The 17940-nt window shown below is 37.5% G+C and overlaps 1 protein-coding gene across 1 annotated transcript in view; it reads left to right on the forward strand.

Moving 5' to 3' along the window:
• The first annotated feature begins 286 nt into the window (after window positions 1–286).
• The window catches only part of DNAJC1 (DnaJ heat shock protein family (Hsp40) member C1), a 149451-nt gene continuing 131797 nt past the window's right edge, over window positions 287–17940 (forward strand). The window contains exon 1 of the mRNA XM_072955148.1: window positions 287–795. Coding sequence (XP_072811249.1) covers window positions 583–795 — 213 coding nt within the window. The 5' untranslated portion in view covers window positions 287–582. The remainder of the gene's footprint in view (window positions 796–17940) is intronic.

Raw genomic sequence — 17940 nt, forward strand, 5'->3', positions numbered from 1 at the left:
ATCAATAAGTCAGTCTTCAAATATGCTTTTAGTTTTCTACACGGGGGAGATAAGAAGGTTGCTATTTCAGGGATAGTTGGGATGTTGCAGGTAGATGCGCGATGTCTGTAACTGTCCACGTCTCTCCTAATCCGTGTCCACACAGGTACTGCTGCTCCGAGCACGCCGGCGGCTTCTAGGTGTTTCTCAGAGGCCCCGATCCGAGGTGCCGGTTTCCCTACTTCCGGCCCCTCCCCCTCCCCGCGGTTGCTAGGAGACGTGATGTCACCGGAAGCGAGGTCTGGGATAGGCTGAGGCGAGGGGAAGCCTCTTCCCCCAGTGCAGCCTCAGCGGCCGGCGTTGCCTCTCCAGCTGTTCGTAGGCCTGGGCGAGGGGTGAGGGTCCGCGGAGGGTAGAGCCAACCGCGGCCGGGCCCAACCCGCCCGCCCCAACCCTCCGGCCAGAAGCGGCCGTGGGGCGGGCGCCTCCGGGGCAGTTGCCCCTGCTTCTGACAGGCACTGTGCTCACAGCCCCGCTGTCCACCACGTCCCCGGGCTCGGCCGACGGCGCCGCGCGGCGGGTGACCTCTCCGGGCCCGGCGCGATGACGGCTCCCTGCTCCCGGCCGGCCCGGCTTCCTCCACGCCGCCGGCCCCGGCTCGTGCGGTTCCCGCCGCCGCTGCCCTTGCTGCTGCTGCTGCTGCTGCTGCTGGCGGCCGTGGGGCCGGCGCGCGGCTGGGAGAGCGGAGACCTGGAGTTGTTTGACTTGGTGGAGGAGGTGCAGCTCAACTTCTACCAGTTCCTCGGGGTGCAGCAGGTAAGCGGCGACCCCGGGCCGCCCGAGGGCCGCGCATCCCCGGCAGCAGCGTGCGGGGCCGGGCGGAAAGGAGGCGGTGGGGCGGGCTGTGACCCGGTTCCCTCCGAGGGAGCCGGGCACGCGGGAGAGGACTGGTCATCCTGGGCTTGGCTGCCCTCCCCAGACCGATCCACACCGGCGTCTCTCCTTAACAAGCCTCGGAAGGAACGGCCCGCCTTCCCCAACTCCTCAACCCCCGGCTCCCCTTCTCAGGTTCCCGTCTCAGTGACAGGCTGTTCGGTGCCACCAGCCTGGGGTGGCGAGGGACGCTTCTCTTTTCCTCTGCCATTCCGGGGCAGATCCTTGCACCTGCCTGTGCTGGGGCAGAGAGGAAGAGTGGTGCGGGTAGATCTTTTTCCTTTCCGGCCCCCTGAATGTGGGAAAGAGGAGTAGCATCTCAGTTTAAATTTTCACCTTCCCAGTTACACTTGTTTTTGTTTTTTTTTTTAACCAGCTTCCTTTCCTCTGCTTTTCGGGGAAGATAGGAATGCATTTTGCTTGGCGTCTGGGTTGCAGAAGCGTTTCTTGCACTGTACTTTGGAATCTGTTTAGTCTGTTGGATGAGGGTTCCTATCACAGTTTCGAAATCTGGAGTAACTTGAAGCCTCCACCGTGTTGGTCCTGGAAGCCATAGAAGGAGCTATCAAGTGTTAAGGGCAGGAGGGGCACTTGGGGTGCTCCAGGAAGAGAAGCCCAGCCAGCAGCACAGGATCGTTGTTTATTTCTTTTCCTTTCGTTTTCTTTCCTTTTTTAGTGCGAGACTTTAACTTGTAAAGGCCGTTTGTTTCTCTTTACTTACATCTTGGAAGTGGTGAATGAGGGTAGACATCCCGTCTCTGAATCCCACTAAGAGAAGATGCCATTTCACTGATTTAAGGATTATGGGGTGAAAGTCTTAGAATTTCTGACTGAGCCCTGCATAAAATGCTTTGAATAGTTGAGAGGGCAAATGATAATAACAATAAGGTTTACCAACTATTGTTATTAAAGGCACACTTCACGTGACCAGATATGAAATGCGCATTTCCCCCGACAGGATATCACACACTTCTGTGAACTGTGGAGCTTGACAGTAAATGGAAATTTACTTTTCAGTTAAATGTAATTGAATGTAGAAGTGCTGTTGCCGTGGCACTGTGATTTTAACAAATTTCAATTTTGTAATAGTTGTAAAATAGTTTAAGCCATTTCACGTTTCAAATTCTTATGTGCTAACAATTATGTGGTAATTGTGTGTATTCATTGTCTTCGCCTGATGCCACTTCCTGCTCATAGAGACAAAGTGTACCTCATTTGAAAGGAAATAGTGATGCAGTATGTGTAAAAGTCATTAGTGAAATATAATAAGGAAGACTTGTAAGAATGCCTTTAATATTGAGACTATCTGTTAGAATTTATCATGATTGATTAAATTCTGTAGCCAGAGTTTTATACATAACTTATCCAGTGGTTTTGAAGGTGTTTTCCAGTTATTTATGGACAATTTAAGAGAATACAGAAACTCAGTAGCAGTGGTTTAAATTTTGCATTATGTAATCTAGCTTGCATGTGAACTCTGGTAGAATTTTCATTTATAAATTCATGCGATTTAATTTGTAGAGTTAATTAGGCTGGTGTGAACAACTGGAGCATTTAACAATATGGGCAAAGATGGGAAAATAAAGAAGCATAGATAATTGAGAAGATTCTGTGTCAAGGTAGCATTTGAACAGAAGGATCTAGAAAATTGTTTTAATCTGTGTTTCTCTATCCATTTGTGTTGAAATTGGCAAGAATGCAGAAGAAACTACCTAAGCAGAGAAACTGATGGAGAAGGAACAACCAGTGAAGTAGGAAGCAAACCAGGCAAATTTGGTCTCTGTCAAGTGAAGAAAGTATTTTAAGGAGGAGAAAGTGATCAGCTGAGTTAGATGCTGGTGATAATTCAAATAAGATGTGTTCTGAGCATTGTTGATTTTAATAGTGTGAAAGTCATTGGCTACCTCATCAAGAGCTGTTTCAGTGGAGTGGTGAAATCAGTAATTGGTTAGATTGGATTCAGGGGAGAAAGAAGGGGGCCGAATTAGAGACAATAGAAAAATTTCTTTGAGATATCCACCCCAAACTGGATGCCAGGATGATTAGTGACAGAATGTGGCATCTATTTTATCCCCTTTTCCAGCAGGCCTAAGATAGTTCGTTCAGTCACTCACTAAACTCTGTAATTGGAATAATCAGTGACGTTTAGAACTTAGACTAGGCCACTTACTGACTTAAGACCTTGCCAAGTTAGTTGCCCTCATTTGTAGGACAAATGGTATTTTCTTTCTGTATTTCATAGTGTACATTTAAATATTTATTGAATGCAAAAATGTAAAAGTGGTAACTAAAATTAAACAGTAATTCACTGAATAATTGCTTGACGGATTTTACTCAATAGGTTGTGTTTATATGTGGCCTTTTTTGCTCACATACAGCAAACATACATCTTTTGATGTATTCCTAGAATTCAGATTGGTGCTAGAAGCTTTGGAAGGGATTCCAGAAGTTTTTAGTGGTGGTGTATACACTGGTGGCATACCAGAGGCTCAGCCTATTTTTAGAATGACTTTAATTATTCACAGGACATTCCAATTAGAATGTTGCATCTTTTCAGAGGATACAGGGTAGATGGTTAGAGGAATGTAGGAGAAAAAGGTGTGTTATTGAAATATCTTTCATTAGTAACTTGAATTCGAAGTCCCTGAGTAGTATTTATATTTCCTCTTAACAGCTCCTGCTCTTGGGACACCTGTGTTTCTTGTGGGATCAGTGGCAATTCTGTTTTTTTGTTTTTCGTTGTCTTTTGGGGCCATGACTTTATACAGTGTTCTAGCCATCTATAAATACTTCGTAGTCTTTTAAAAATCTGTGAATTGAAATTGTTACAGCCTAAGTTGTCTTAAATTTTTGCAGTGTTCACTCTGAGGAAGTCAGTTTTCTCAGTGCTAATCATTACAGATCCCTGTATTTAGAGCTAGAAAAAATGCGCCTCTTTCTTTTAAGAAGTTTTTAATAACTGCATCCTTACTTTCAAATGAATGCTGAAACCTAGTTATAGAAGAAAAGCAATTTTTAAGTGACATGTGCTTACAAAATGTTGGATGTTAACTTTATGATGAGAATTAATCTTTGTGGGAGGGTGATTACCGTTGGTTTGCTTTGCTCGGTTGGGAAAAGCTAACCAATCAGAAAGCTATAAGCGTTGGGGCTCATTCTCTTCTCTGCCCCAGACCAGTAAGGCAGTTATCCTGGCCAGACTTGCTTTTGAGCGTGCTATCTCAAAGTCTAGGCTGGCTATGGGAGAGCAGAAGTTGCTAGCAAGCCTATTCGGCTCCCATACCTAATCTAAATTCTCCAGTAGCTTTTCAGCCATAAAGATGATATTTGATCTCTATTTGCTTGACTTCTGTGTTCAGTTTTTACGGATGGGAAAAAGCACAAAGTCATTAATTGTGCCTTCTCAAACCCCGTCATGGTACTTTCTAGAAATAAAGAGGAAGATCTCTTTCATAAATGCTTGGTGAACCTGTGCTGTGAGTATTGGTTATCTCCAGTGGTTCTTGTAGTGGATTCCCCTGAGCTTGTGGTATTAGTTGCATATAGCTCAGTTTTTCTTTAGTGAGTCTATTCCCTTGTAAATCTATGTCATGTAATAACCACACCCCCATTTTCATTGTAGAATCCAAAATGATTTGTTAATTTGGAGAGAGAGAGATAGATACAAAATCTGGAATGGTAGATAACTTTCATTTATAGTTCTGATGTAAGCATATCATGCATAGAGTTAGAGCTGAATAAATACTTATTTAATTGTATACATTATCTGCATCAGATTGGATTTTTGTGAAAGTGGTTTGCTTTTCTTATGTATACACTGTTTAGTGGAGATTGCCTGGACGTACTTCATGTGAAAAACACAAGTCTGTTGGGAAAATTTTGCCACATAATCTAGAGCTGATGGAACAGAATTCCTCTTCTAGTTGTAAGGTTCTTTTTTCTTTTCATGCTATTCATTTTTTTCTTTACACTAATTATGAGAACAATTCTAGAATAGTTTGTGTTTTCTTACTCATAGATATATCCTAAGTTTAACTGGGAAATTGGAATTTCCTTTCCAAGAGACTACACAAGAATTACAATTATTCTTAGAGATATATTCTCAAATCTTCTTATGAAAGTCACCATTTTACCCAGTGATTGGTGTAGTGATGAATTTCAACATCGTATGTTCTATTCAGTGTTGGGAATGGAGGTGAGGGTAGGTATTTGACTTGATGGTTGCTGAGAGAACTTACGTGGCAGTTGTAAGTAACACCTATACAGGTAGTTTGGTAAAATGCCTGTTATTTTAAGCCTGTTCTCAGCTCTGTTTTCTGTCAATGAAATACTTACTCCACAGACTGCTACTGTATGGTCTTGGGAATCTTTTTCTGAGTCAGACATTATTGGGTCTATTTGGACAGTAACGATGTCAATTAATTCCACCCAGAATTAAAAATAACGCCAAAGCCTTTCTTGTATAGAGGTGTGCAGAGATGGAAGGAAAAGAGTTGGAATGAAAAGAGAGACTTTATTTTTTTAGGTCTCAGTTTTCCAATTTAATTCAGGGGAGTTCCATTAAACATGAATTCTTTAGTTCACTTCTTTTTAAAAATTTTTATACAACTTTAAAGGTTACTTTCCATTTATAGTTATTATAAAATACTGGCTATAGTCCCATGTTGTGCAGTACATCCTTGAGCCCATCTTATACCTGGTAGTTTGTACCTCCCCCATCCTACCCCTCCCTCCCCCACTGGTAACCACTAGTTTATTCTTTATATATGCGAGTCTACTGACTTTTTGTTAAATTCACTAGTTGTATTTTTTAGATTGTACATGTAAGTGATATCATATGGTATTTTTCTTTGACTTACTTCACTTAGCATAATACCCTCCAAGTCCATCCATGTTGCTTTAAATGGCAAAATTTTCTTCTTTTTGTGGCTGAGTAGTATTCTGTGTGTGTGTGTGTGTGTGTGTGTGTGTGTGTGTGTGTATGTACACACACACCGTGTCTTCTTTATCCAGTCGTCTGTTGACAGGTGCTTCGGTTGTTTCTATGTCTTGGGAATTGCAAATAATGTTACTGTGAACATTGAGGTGCATGTATATTTTTGAGTTCTTTTTTTTTCTTTTCATATATATACTCAGGAGTGGAATTGCCAGGTTATATGGTAGTTCTGTTTTCACTTTTTCGAGAAACCACCATACTGTTTTCCACAGTGGCGGCACTAATTTACATTCCTACCAACAGTGAACAAGTGTTTCCTTTTCTCTACGTCCTCTCCAACATTTGTTATTTGTGTTTTTTTTGTTGGTAGCCATTCTGACAGGTGTGAAGTGATATATCCTTGTCATTTTGATTTGCATTTTCCTGATGATTAGCAATGTTGAGCATCTTTTCATGTGCCTATTGGCCACCTGTATTTCTTCTTTGGAAAAATGACTAGTTCTTCTGCCCATTTTTTCAATCGGGTTGTTTGTTTTGTGATGTATGAGCTATTTATAAATGTTGGATTTTAATCCCTTATTGGTCATACCATTTGCAAATATTTTCTCCCATTCAGTAGGGTATTTTTTCATTTTGTTTCCAGTGATTTCCATTGCTGTGCAAAAGTTTTGAAGTTTAATTAGGTCCCATTTGTTTTTGCTTTTATTTCCTTTATACTTTAGGAGACAGATCCAGAACAGGACTGCTGTGATTTATGTCAAAGAGTATTCTGCCTGTGTTTTCCACTAGAAGTTTTAGAGTATCTGCTCTTATATTTACATCTTTAATCCATTTTGAGTTTATTTTTGTATTTGGTGTTAGAGGATGTTCTAATTTCACCCTTTTACATGTGGCTGTTCAGTTTTCCCAGCACCATTTGTTGAAGAGATTATCTTTTCTCCATTGTATATTCTTGCCTCCTTTGTTATGGATTAATTGACCATAGTGCATAGGTTTATTTCTGGGCTTTCTATCCTGAACCATTGATCTGTGAATCTGTTTTTCTGCCAGTAGCATACTGTTTTGATTACTGTAGCTTTGTAATATAGTCTGAAGTCAGGGAGTGTGATTCCTCCAGCTCTGTTCTTCTTTCTTGAGACTGCTTTGGCTACTCAGGGTCTTGTATTTCCATACAAATTTTAAAATTATTTGTTCTAGTGAAAAATGCCTTTGGTATTTTGATAGGGATTGCATTGAATCTATAGATTGCCTTGGGTAGTATGGCCACTTTAACAATATTGATTCTTCCAATCCAAGAATGCAATATATCTTTCCATTTGTGTCATCTTCAATTTATTTCATTAGCATCTTACAGTTTTTGGAGTACAGGTCTTTTGCCTCCTTAGGCAGTCTTATTCCTACGTATTTAATTCTCAAAGAGAGACTTCTGATTAAGTGAAGCAGGACCTTAGACTATTTTATAATGACGCTATAGTCATACATATTTTCAAAAACCTTTATTTTCATCAAAATATTTATTTGTGAAAGAGTTCTATACTAATAAAGGTAAAAATATGATTGTTTTAAGTAATATCGTAGTATTCTAAGATCTAAATATTTATTTTTTAACATATTCACTGAAATTTTTGTCTAAGAATGTCATTAGGACTTAATTAGAAATTTAACCTAGAATTTTTGTCTCATTCTCATCCTCCTTAATACTAAATTAAATAAGGTTAGGACTTATTCACTTATTCAGTAAGTGTTCCTGATTACCATCATCCAGCAGCAGGAATCTCATGTGTAGTCAGGCATATTGAAAGAGCAAGGGCATGCCACAGTCTGCATTTCTGGTTAGAATGTGTCCATAGAACAATATGCTGTATTATTAGACAGATGCCCATGTTAGTGCCTGTGAGGCAGTGGGCATAAAGCTATGTGCAGCTACACAGTTAGCTAATAGAATCAGAATTAAATATTAAATCTAGGATCAAGAATTTAATAAAGGACACATGTCATAGTATAAGCAACAGTATTAAAGTGTCGCTGAGTGCAAACACTTGAGTTCTAAAACGGAGTAATTTTCTCATTTAAACAAATTCTGGAACACATATAACCCCTGGTTATAGAAGGTACAGCAATTTTTAAAAGCTATGTGAGACCCCACTGTGTCATCTATAGTGAACAGTAATCAAAATGAGTTAAGACCAGAAAGATTGTTGTTGTCATTTACTAGGATGGTCTGAACAGACCATAGATAAATCTTAGGGTCCATATACATGCCTACTGAGGAAGATAGAGACTTCGTATTTCTAGCCAATACTTAGAGACTTTATACCGTTAAAATGGATCAGGTTAAGGAAGTTATCCCATGACCAGTTACCAAGAAGCCTCTGACTTTTGGGAATTAAAAAAAAAAAATCTTATTAGCAGTTATTTTCAGTTACTGCACTTTTAGTTAACAGATAAAAGATTAGTATTTAGGTGCTTCTCTGACTTTAATGCTCTATGTTAATAGTGGTGATTAAATTTGATTTAAGGAAGTCAGTATATGTATGTATAATATATGTATAATGTGGGGTGGCTGGAAATTGTTGTTACTTGTAGTTAAACGTATCATATTTTATAAAGTTCAAATGGTTGCCATGATGTGCAGTTCTATAGTAGTTATATGTAATTAGTGTGACTTTCTGTCTCACACCTGTAGAATTAAATATGGTTTAACTTAGAGTAAATTAGATCTTGAAGTTTGCTTTTGTGGACAGCTTCACAGGTTTTCAGTAATGCTGCCGCCTCAAAACATTGTTGAAACTTCTTATTTTAAATCGCCTTCAGAGCCTGCAGCGTATTTGGTAGAGTATCCTCTTAATAGTGAATCTTTAAGACGGATGTGATTTTTGCATATAGCTAATAGTCATTTGGATCTAAATTTGGTGACTAAATTGGGTTAGCAGGCTTGGGTAAGGACACTTTGAGTTGATAAAGAGTACTGAAAATAAATTTCAAGTAAGATCCATAAACTGATTTGAGGACTGTTCTCAAAGAAGTCCAGGGAAGTTTGGAGGGATGTCAACATGAAGTAAATCTGTAGCCTTGCAAAGTAACAGAATGAATTCCAGTAAATAACTTTTGGAGTACTTAATACTTTGCAGGTAGCAAATTTTTAAAAGAATTTTTACCTGTAGGAGGAAAGCATGTAAGTAAAAATTATCTTAATTTTAAAGAGGTGGGAAAATATTGATCTAGAAGAAAATATTCTATTTATCTACCTGTTTTTCTTTTCAATTTTTATTTTTTCTTTTACTTTTTCTGCCTGTTCTTAATGTTAAAAACAAGGATCATAAAAGTATTGAATATATAATATTTCTGTAATAATGCTAGTTAAAGCAGAGTGGCAGAGAAACCAGTATAAATGTTAGAGATAGAGACAATAGCTGAGCATAACTGCTGAAGGAGAAAGTAGGAAATACACAGAGAGAAAGAGATGTGCACACACACAAATGCATAAATACAAATATTGTGTAAGTGGTAATGGAGTAATATCTCCATCTTGTGGCCTTCTTTGTATATTGTTGTCAAAAATGTTGAGGGGTTGTATTTTCACAACAGTAGGCATAAGTAGGAATAAAATACAAGTCAGATGAAAATAAAATGTTGGTCCGAGATTTTTTGCAGCATTTTGCAAGGCCCTTTGAGACTAAACTTCCCAGCTGGTGTGCAGTAAGCCATTGTGAGACAGTGATGCCCTGCCTTGAGTGGCCTTAATAGTTAACTCCAGTGTGTCTCACAAATGTAATTTTCTATGAAATACTATGATATGGAAAAGGTTGGAAAAGCACTGTGAGGGCATGCAGTTATGTTTTTCTTTTCAGGGGAAAATTTATAAGCCTGTGTGTGTAATACATATACACACATAACAGAAACATAAAATTGTCCCGTGTTATTACTCTCATCAAATCTTTCCTATACTAAAGATCCTCATTTAGCTCTCATAGAACCGAGGGAATTATTTAACACATTGGTGAGAGAATCCAGATATAAAAGGAATCAAGAAGTCTGATGAATTAGCATCCTTCAGTTGTTTGATTACTTACTCTAGATGGTGGAATGACCATTAAACCTTACCACAGTTTGTGATAACTCAGAGGAATACTTTAATGATTTGTAATAATCCTCTGAAGAGGATACAGATGCCTTTGGAATGTATAAATACAAAAATTCTGAGTAGCCTAAAGTAATATTTCATGACACTAGGAAATAAGGTATTATTTTACTTATAAGTCTTGACTGACATATTTCAGATTTTTGACAGGTGACAGAATTTTTAAAGCCATTGATCTCTTGGAGCAGCACTGTGTAATAGGTATATAATACAAGCCACATATGTAATTTTAAATTTTCTGAAAGCCATATTTAAAGGTTTTTTTTGCTTATTTGTTTAAATGGCAGTTCTGGAGCTTGCTAAGCATATACTCTACCACTGAGCTACACCTTCCTCCTTAAAGCTATATTTTAAAAAGTAAAAAAGAAACAGGTGAAATTAATTTTAATAAATTTTTAATCTCACTTGTCAAAGATATTATTTCAACATGTAATCACATTTTTAAAATTTATTAATGAGACATTTCACGTTTTAGCTTTTTTACTAAGTCTTCAGAATCTGGTATGTATTTTATATTTATACTTCTAGCACACTTCAGATAGTAAATTTTGATTGAAAATACTTGATCTGTATTGAGATTTCATAGAACATGCAGCTGACAAGTAGATTCACGTGCTCAAATTCTTCAAACTAACAAGTAGATTCATGTACTCAAATTCTTCCGAACATATTTAAAAGCTTTCCAGTAACAGACTCAAATATCGTTTTTAAAATTTAAATATAAATGACTCATGAAAAATTTGGTTTCTGAGTTACGCTAACACATTTCAAGTGCTCAAATACAGCTAATGGCTACCACGTTGGATTGGACAGCCTTGAAAGGTGAACATTTGTGTTGTAGAGATATATCTCAGTGTCTTTTGGATAAAATCACTGATTAGTGTTTCCATTTTGTCAGGGACATAGTTTGTAGGCTTTGTTTTTATATTTTAACTCGTGGTTTTTGTTGTTTTGCTTTGTTTTTACATTGTGCCAGTTGTGCTAGATACCATCTTCTTAGTTAGTTTTCTGTATGTTTTGTCCATTCTTTTCTTTGGCCTGTAAAGGCTGTTAGTATAATCTGTGCTGCTCTTCTAGGGACAATGGGTTCTGAATGTCCATGTGCATAGATCTGTCTGCTGAGGGTGTTTCCAGGTAATCAGCGTAATCCAAATTAGTCATTTACTTTTGCTGACTGGCCTGTCATATTTTACAATTGTTAAATTGTTATTACTTTAATATATTATGTCTTTAATGATGCTTTGACCAAGAAATCACCAATGTCAATGTTGTAATTTTAATTTTGAGGTTGCGTATTCTCCTTGTTTATTCTGAAACTCACACATCAAATATATTAGTTATGAAATGTTCACTATATTCTCTGTCATTTGTTTTGACTGTTGTAATATCTTTAATTAAATAATTTTAAAAAGAGGTTTCCAGATGCAGTTCTATTTGTGTGCCAGTCTTTTGTCTCTTTATAATATCGATCAGGGATTCCAAAGTCATCCTTTTTTACTAGCTGCCTTTGCTACCTCTGTATAGCTTCTAAAAGTACTGCTTTTCTTTGGACTGACTAATTGCCAATCTTTCTGCCTTTGCCTTTTGTAATTTCATAAGCAAGTAAGGAAAAGAAGTAGATCTTAATATTGATGGTTTGGGGGAAGGGTATAGCTCAAGTGGTAGAGCGCATGCTTAGCATGCATGAGGTCCTGGGTTCAATCCCTAGTAACTCCTATAAAAATGAATAAATCTAATTACCTCCTCCTCCTCCAAATTAAAAAAAAATAATATTGATGGCTCTTATCCCTATCTATTATTGTTTTAAGTAGTCTTAGTATAAGAAAGAAACTGCGCTGGGGTCAGAGATGTTAAAATTTCTATGCTGAAGGGAAAAAAAAATGAAAATTAAAGAACCAATATAGAATCCTGTAGTTGGAAGAGACCTCACCAATATCGAACCTATTTCCTCTTGTAGAAATCTCTTCTGTAGCTCTCGCAGAAGACGGTCGTCCAATCTGTTTTGTATACGTCTAACAATGGGGAGATTATGAAACAACTTGATAAGTTTTTGGTAAAAGTACTCAGTGGAAATTTTATTCTTATGTAAAGCCAAAAATCGTAATTCTTATAAATACTTTCAACTTCATTTACAGTCTTTTGGAGTACCCCTGAATATATATTCCCTCTAAATTATTTTTCTGAAATGCCTTAAAATAAAATGCACAAGAGAAATAATTAACCTGTTGATTCTCTCCACAACAGTAGTTATTAAAAAAAAAAAACACCCACAGTTCTTTGTATAGCAGTTACACCTCGAAAAAGCTGTTTTTAAAAAAGTTCAGGCAAGCTGAGAAAGCTACTTGGTTTCATGCTTTTTAGATACCAGGCCCACCAGGAAGAAGACCCAAGCCACCGTAGTTACAGTTGTCTTGGAATTACACCAAGCCTGATTTGAGGTTACTGTAAATGATTCCCTGGGCTCATCAAAGTCAGCAACAGGAAATTTCTGAACGTTGAAAACATAAGTTGATTTGGAGTATGCCGGCTTTGATAATATGGACCACCTGATTGATTTAATTAAAATTGTATCCAGAAGTTGTTAGAGACTTTTAAAGAAAGACCCATGTGTATAGTTAGTTGTGTAGGTTGTGTGTCTGCTTCAAACCTATCATGATTTAAAAATGTTTTAGACTTGGAAATTTTTATGAAGAATTGCACATAGGTGGTTACACTGTGAAGGAAATAATCTCTCTTTCATAATTAAAAAAAAAATTTTAGGCTAATTCTAGTTTTCAGATTCATCTTGAGTGGGTGTTTCTCACCCTCCTTTTTATTCACCCCTCCCTCAGGGCTTTACCGTGGCTTTCGCTCCTTTCCCTGATGCTAGGACAAGCAGTAGGTCTTATATAGGCAGCTTAGGGCTCCCTCCTGAGGTTATATTGAGGCCATTGCAGATCCAGATACCAAGCCTGCAGATAGCTTGGCCTGGTTTCAGCTGTTGGGCTGAAACCATGCCCTCTTAACATCTCAGATACATGTTTTATAAGCCGTAGCCTCAGGCAGTGGCCTTCTCACATTTTGCATTTTCTTCACAGGTGGTGGAGTCCCACTGCAACCCTTGGTTTCCAGCATCAAGCCTGGCTCTGATCCCAGGCCTTTTGTAGAGCACTTTTCGTCCTCATGACTCTGGGAGTCAGACTTCCCATTTCTTCAGCCTACTTATAGGTGTGGGGTCCAGGCTTTTAGCCTAAGCTCTGTTTGTTTCCATTTGGTTTTGTCTACAGAGATGCTTAACTAGTTTTGATCGTGGCTATATGTTTATAATTTTCTCTCTTTACATTTTATCATCGCTACATATTTGGAGTGGGTTTGGGAGGAAGTTCCTCAAGTACTTGCGGTGCTACTTTGATTCCTGAATATTTTTAGAAGCTATGCTTCTCAAGTTATTATTTTTAACGCCATTTTTCTGTTATCTAAGAACCTTTTACTACTTAATCATCCAGAAGTATTGTCAGGCCTGTTATTCTCAGCATATAAGAGGCTGTTACCTAGGCATTAAAAGGAACAGTAAACCATTCAGCCCCTGTCCCTAACTGGCCACCATTCCCATCGTGATCCTTGTCTGGGTGCTAAAACAGGCAAGTAACATTTCTAAAATCATCAGACCCCACAGGTTTCGAATATAATAAGTAGCTCCATTACTTCAGTGTGATGTGCTCGGCCCTGTTATTGGAGGTGTACGGAACAGAGTCCTGAAATGTGTCTTGAGCTTAGTTAGAAAAATATGCCAGGTGGGAGACAGAGATACAGAAACTCAGGTACACGTCAGAAAAAACATTGCTGGAGGAAATGAGTGGTCCTGAAGTTAAGTTCTTAAGTAGCAGAACCCCTGTATTATTGGATATTGGAGTTAAAAAAAGCCCCACATTTTCCTGTCTTCTTTACAGATAATGATGGCCAATGAGCAGAAGACATACAGTTGTGCTTCTGGTGAAGCCCTTAAAGGGCTTTTTTGTCCTTGTGTCTCCCTCCGTTCTGCTCACTGGAATGTAGATGAGATGTTAGGAGCAGCTGCATAGACATCTTGCAATCTGAGGTGACCTTGAGAAACCAGGAGCAGAAAGATAGTAGGGGCCTGGATTCTTGTGACTATGGGGCCACCGTAACTGCCCTGGACGTCACTTCTGCACTTTTTTTATACAAGATATGTAACAGATCTGTCTTTTTTTTTAGAACAAATAACTTTTTTTTTTTTTTTTTTTTTTTTTTACTGAACTATAGTCAGTTTTCAGTGTGTCAGTTTCTGGTGTACTGCATAATGTTTCAGTCATGCGTATGCGTGCAAACATCCTTTTCATCTTCTTTTTCATTATAGGTTACTGTAAGATAATGGGTATAGTTCCCTGTGCTATACAATAGAAACTTGTTTGTCATTTTATATATAGTAGTTAGTATCTGCAAATCTCAAACTCCTAATTTATCCCTTCCCACCCCCAAGACCTCTGTCATCTTAAAAGCCATTTGGTATATTGAGTTTCTATTACAAGCAGCCTGTCTTCTATTACACTGTTCTTTCCTGTATGAGGGATCGTTCTTTAAATATTTTTAATTAAAATTTTTATGTAAAATCCAAGGAAAAGGAAATTTAAAAACACCCAAAGAAAGCTGCTTTTGACTTTCTAATCTACATCATTTCAGAGTTTTTTCCCTCATATAGGTGTGTTTTTTTTTTTAACCTCAGTTAACTTTGCTCATACTGTTAACTGTGCCTGAAATTTCTTCTGCCTCCAGAAGTGCTCTAGATGAGTACATTTATGTGAGTACAGTATGCTGTGGTTTTTTTTAATTGTGGCAAAACATGCATAACAGAAAATGTACCATTTTAACCATTTTTAAGTGTACAGATTATTGGCATTAAGTATATTGACAATGTTGTACAACTATCATCCATATCCATTTCTAGAGCTTTTTCGTCATCCCCAATAGAAACCGTGTATCCATTAAAAAAATGACTCACCATTCCCTCTTCCCCCAGGCCCTGGTAACCTCTGACCTATTTTCTATGTCTAAGAACTTGCCTTTTCCAAGTTCCTCATGGAGCTTGGAAGCATACAACATTTATCTTTTTGTGTCTGCCTTATTTCACTTAGTCTTCAGCATTAATCCATGTTGTAGAATGTCTTAGAATTACATTCTTTTTTATGACTGAATAATACTCCATTGCATGTATACATCACATTTTGTGGAATGTATAGATTCATCTGTTAATAAACTTGAATTGTTTCCACTTTTGGCTGTTGTAAATTCAGTTGACCCTTGAATAGCAGGGGTTTGAACTGCAGAGGTCCACTTATGCATGGATTTTTTAAAAATAATAAATACTACAGTATTACATGATCCATGATTGGTTGAATATGCAGATATGTGGGCTGAGTATAAGTCATATGTGGATTTTCAGTTGTGCAGAGAGTCCATGCTCCTAACTGTGCCCCCTCCCCAACATTGTTGAAGGGTCAACTGTAATGCTGCTGTAGACACTGGTGAACAAGTATTTGTCTGAGCCCCTGTTTTCAGTTCTTTTGGAATATAGCCAGAAGTAGAATTGCTGGATCATATGGTGTTCTATATTTAACGTTTTGAGGAACTGCCAAACTCTTTTTCATAGTAGCTGCACCATTTTACATTCCCACAAGCAATGAACGAGTGTTCTAATTTCTCCATAGTCACCAGCATTTATTTTGTTTTTTGATAATAGTCAGCATAATGAATAAGAAGTGGTTATCCTATTGTGGCTTTGATTTGCTTTTCTCTAAATGATTGATGATGTTGAACATCTTTTCATATGGTTGTTGGCCATCTGTATATGTTCTTTGGAGAAATGTCTATTCATATCATTTGCCCATTTGGGGGGGTGTTGTTTGAATTTGGGAACTTTTAATATATCCTGGGTATTGATCCCTTATCAAGATACATGATTTGCAAACATAGGTTGTCTTTTTACTCTCTTAATAATGTCCTTTGATGCACAAAAGTTTTTAATTTTGATGAAGTCCGTATTTCTTTTTTTTTCTTTTGTTGCCTGTGTTTTTGGTGTCATGTCCAAGAAGTAATTGCCAAATCTCATGTCATGAAGTTTTTCCCCTGTGCTTTCTTCTAAAAGTTTTATAATTTTAGCTTTTACCTTTAAGCCTTTAATCCCATTTTGAGTTAATTTTTATATATGATGTCATGTAAGTGTCCAGTTTCATCCTTTTGCATGCAGATATCCAGTTTTTTCTGGCACCATTTGATGAAAAGCTAACTGCTTAAGTATACATTATTTTATTAGTTTATCAGTGAGAAAATTTTGAATTTCAAAGACTTCGCCAAGGTAACAAAACTAATAATTGGTGGAGTTAGGATTCACACTCTTGTCTGTTTGGTTCAAAGAGCATAACCATTGTTCTGTATTGTTTCTTACTATTCGAATGCTACCTATTCTTAAAGGTCTAGTCTAAATTTCATCCCTTTATTAAGATTTTCCCTACTGCCTACCCTTCCAATCAGGTATGACTGCTTCATGGCAAACACATACACTCCAAGTGGTATGTATTCATTACACAGTGAGTGAAGGATAGATTGTTATTCAAAATAATCTAACTGATTCAGTGCAAAATATGAGCAGAAACCAAAAGGATGTAAATAATCATGGAAAAATGAAATTCTGCATTTTGTTTTTAAAAAAAAATCAGTTGCACAGGTGTAAAATGGGAAGATCTAATTTGACCTGAGAAGATAAACACTCAAGTTTTAGTTGATCACAGACTGAATCAAGCCAACGGTATGATGCATCTGCTTTTAAAAACTAGCTCTAATTTGCATTAACATACATACAGTGACTTGATTGTAGAAAGTGAGAAATATAATGCAATCTATAACAGCATATTGTGTACATTCCTGGTAACATACATATTAACAAATGGAGTTTTTTAAAAGGGGAGCTATAAGCATAGTAGGGGTTCTAGGAATCTCGTCCAATGGAGAACATATTAAATGTGAAAAAGAAAAGCAAAAGGAATGTGTGCTCACTGACTTTAAATATTAGTATTAAGAAATATATTTTTCAACTTTTTACTTATGATCTTTCATTTTGGAATAATCTGACTTAACGAAAAAGTGGCAAAAATAATGTGGAGAGATTCCTTATCCTTTCTCCTAGTTTTTCCAGATGTCTTACTTAATCAAATGATCAAAATCAGAAAATTAACATTGATACAGTCCATTACTAGCCTACGGGTCCCATTCAGATTTTGCCAGCTGTCCCACCAGCATCCTTTTTCAGGTCCAGAATCACACATGTAGGTTTCTTATCTCAGTGATGTCCTCTACTTGAGAATAGTTCCTCGGTATTTGTCATTCTTGACCTTGATGCTTATCAAGGGTATTGGATATATTTTAGAATGTCCCTCAATTTGGGTTTGTCTGATGTTTTCTCATAATTAAATTCAGGCTGCGCCTGTGTTGTGTGAATAGCGTTGCAGTGATATTGTGCCCTTTCAGTGGATCACGTCACCAGGCACTTGATACTGATGTGTCTCATTACAGAGAAGCTTCACTTTGATTACTTGGCTAAGTGTGTGCCAAGTTTCTTCACTGAAAAGCTATATTATTTTCCCTTTGTAATTTTTCTTGTGGGAGAATACTTTGAGATTGTGGAAATATCTTATGTCATATCATACTTTTGCCCAGTAATTTCAGCATCCATTGATGATTCTTGTCTTACATTACCATCGTACTTACCAAATGATGAGTTTTCTATTTCCATTATTTCTATATTATAAGGAAGAGATATCCTTTCTCACTGTTTGGTCAGTTACTTACATTAGCATGGACTAATGAGTATTTATTTTAATCTGTGTTATGCTCCATTACTATCATTATTTGTTTGTTCATACTATATCACATTTGGCCATTGAGAGCTCCTTCACAT

This window comes from Vicugna pacos, chromosome 35 (genome assembly GCF_048564905.1).
Source record: "Vicugna pacos chromosome 35, VicPac4, whole genome shotgun sequence".
Lineage (NCBI taxonomy): Eukaryota > Metazoa > Chordata > Mammalia > Artiodactyla > Camelidae > Vicugna > Vicugna pacos.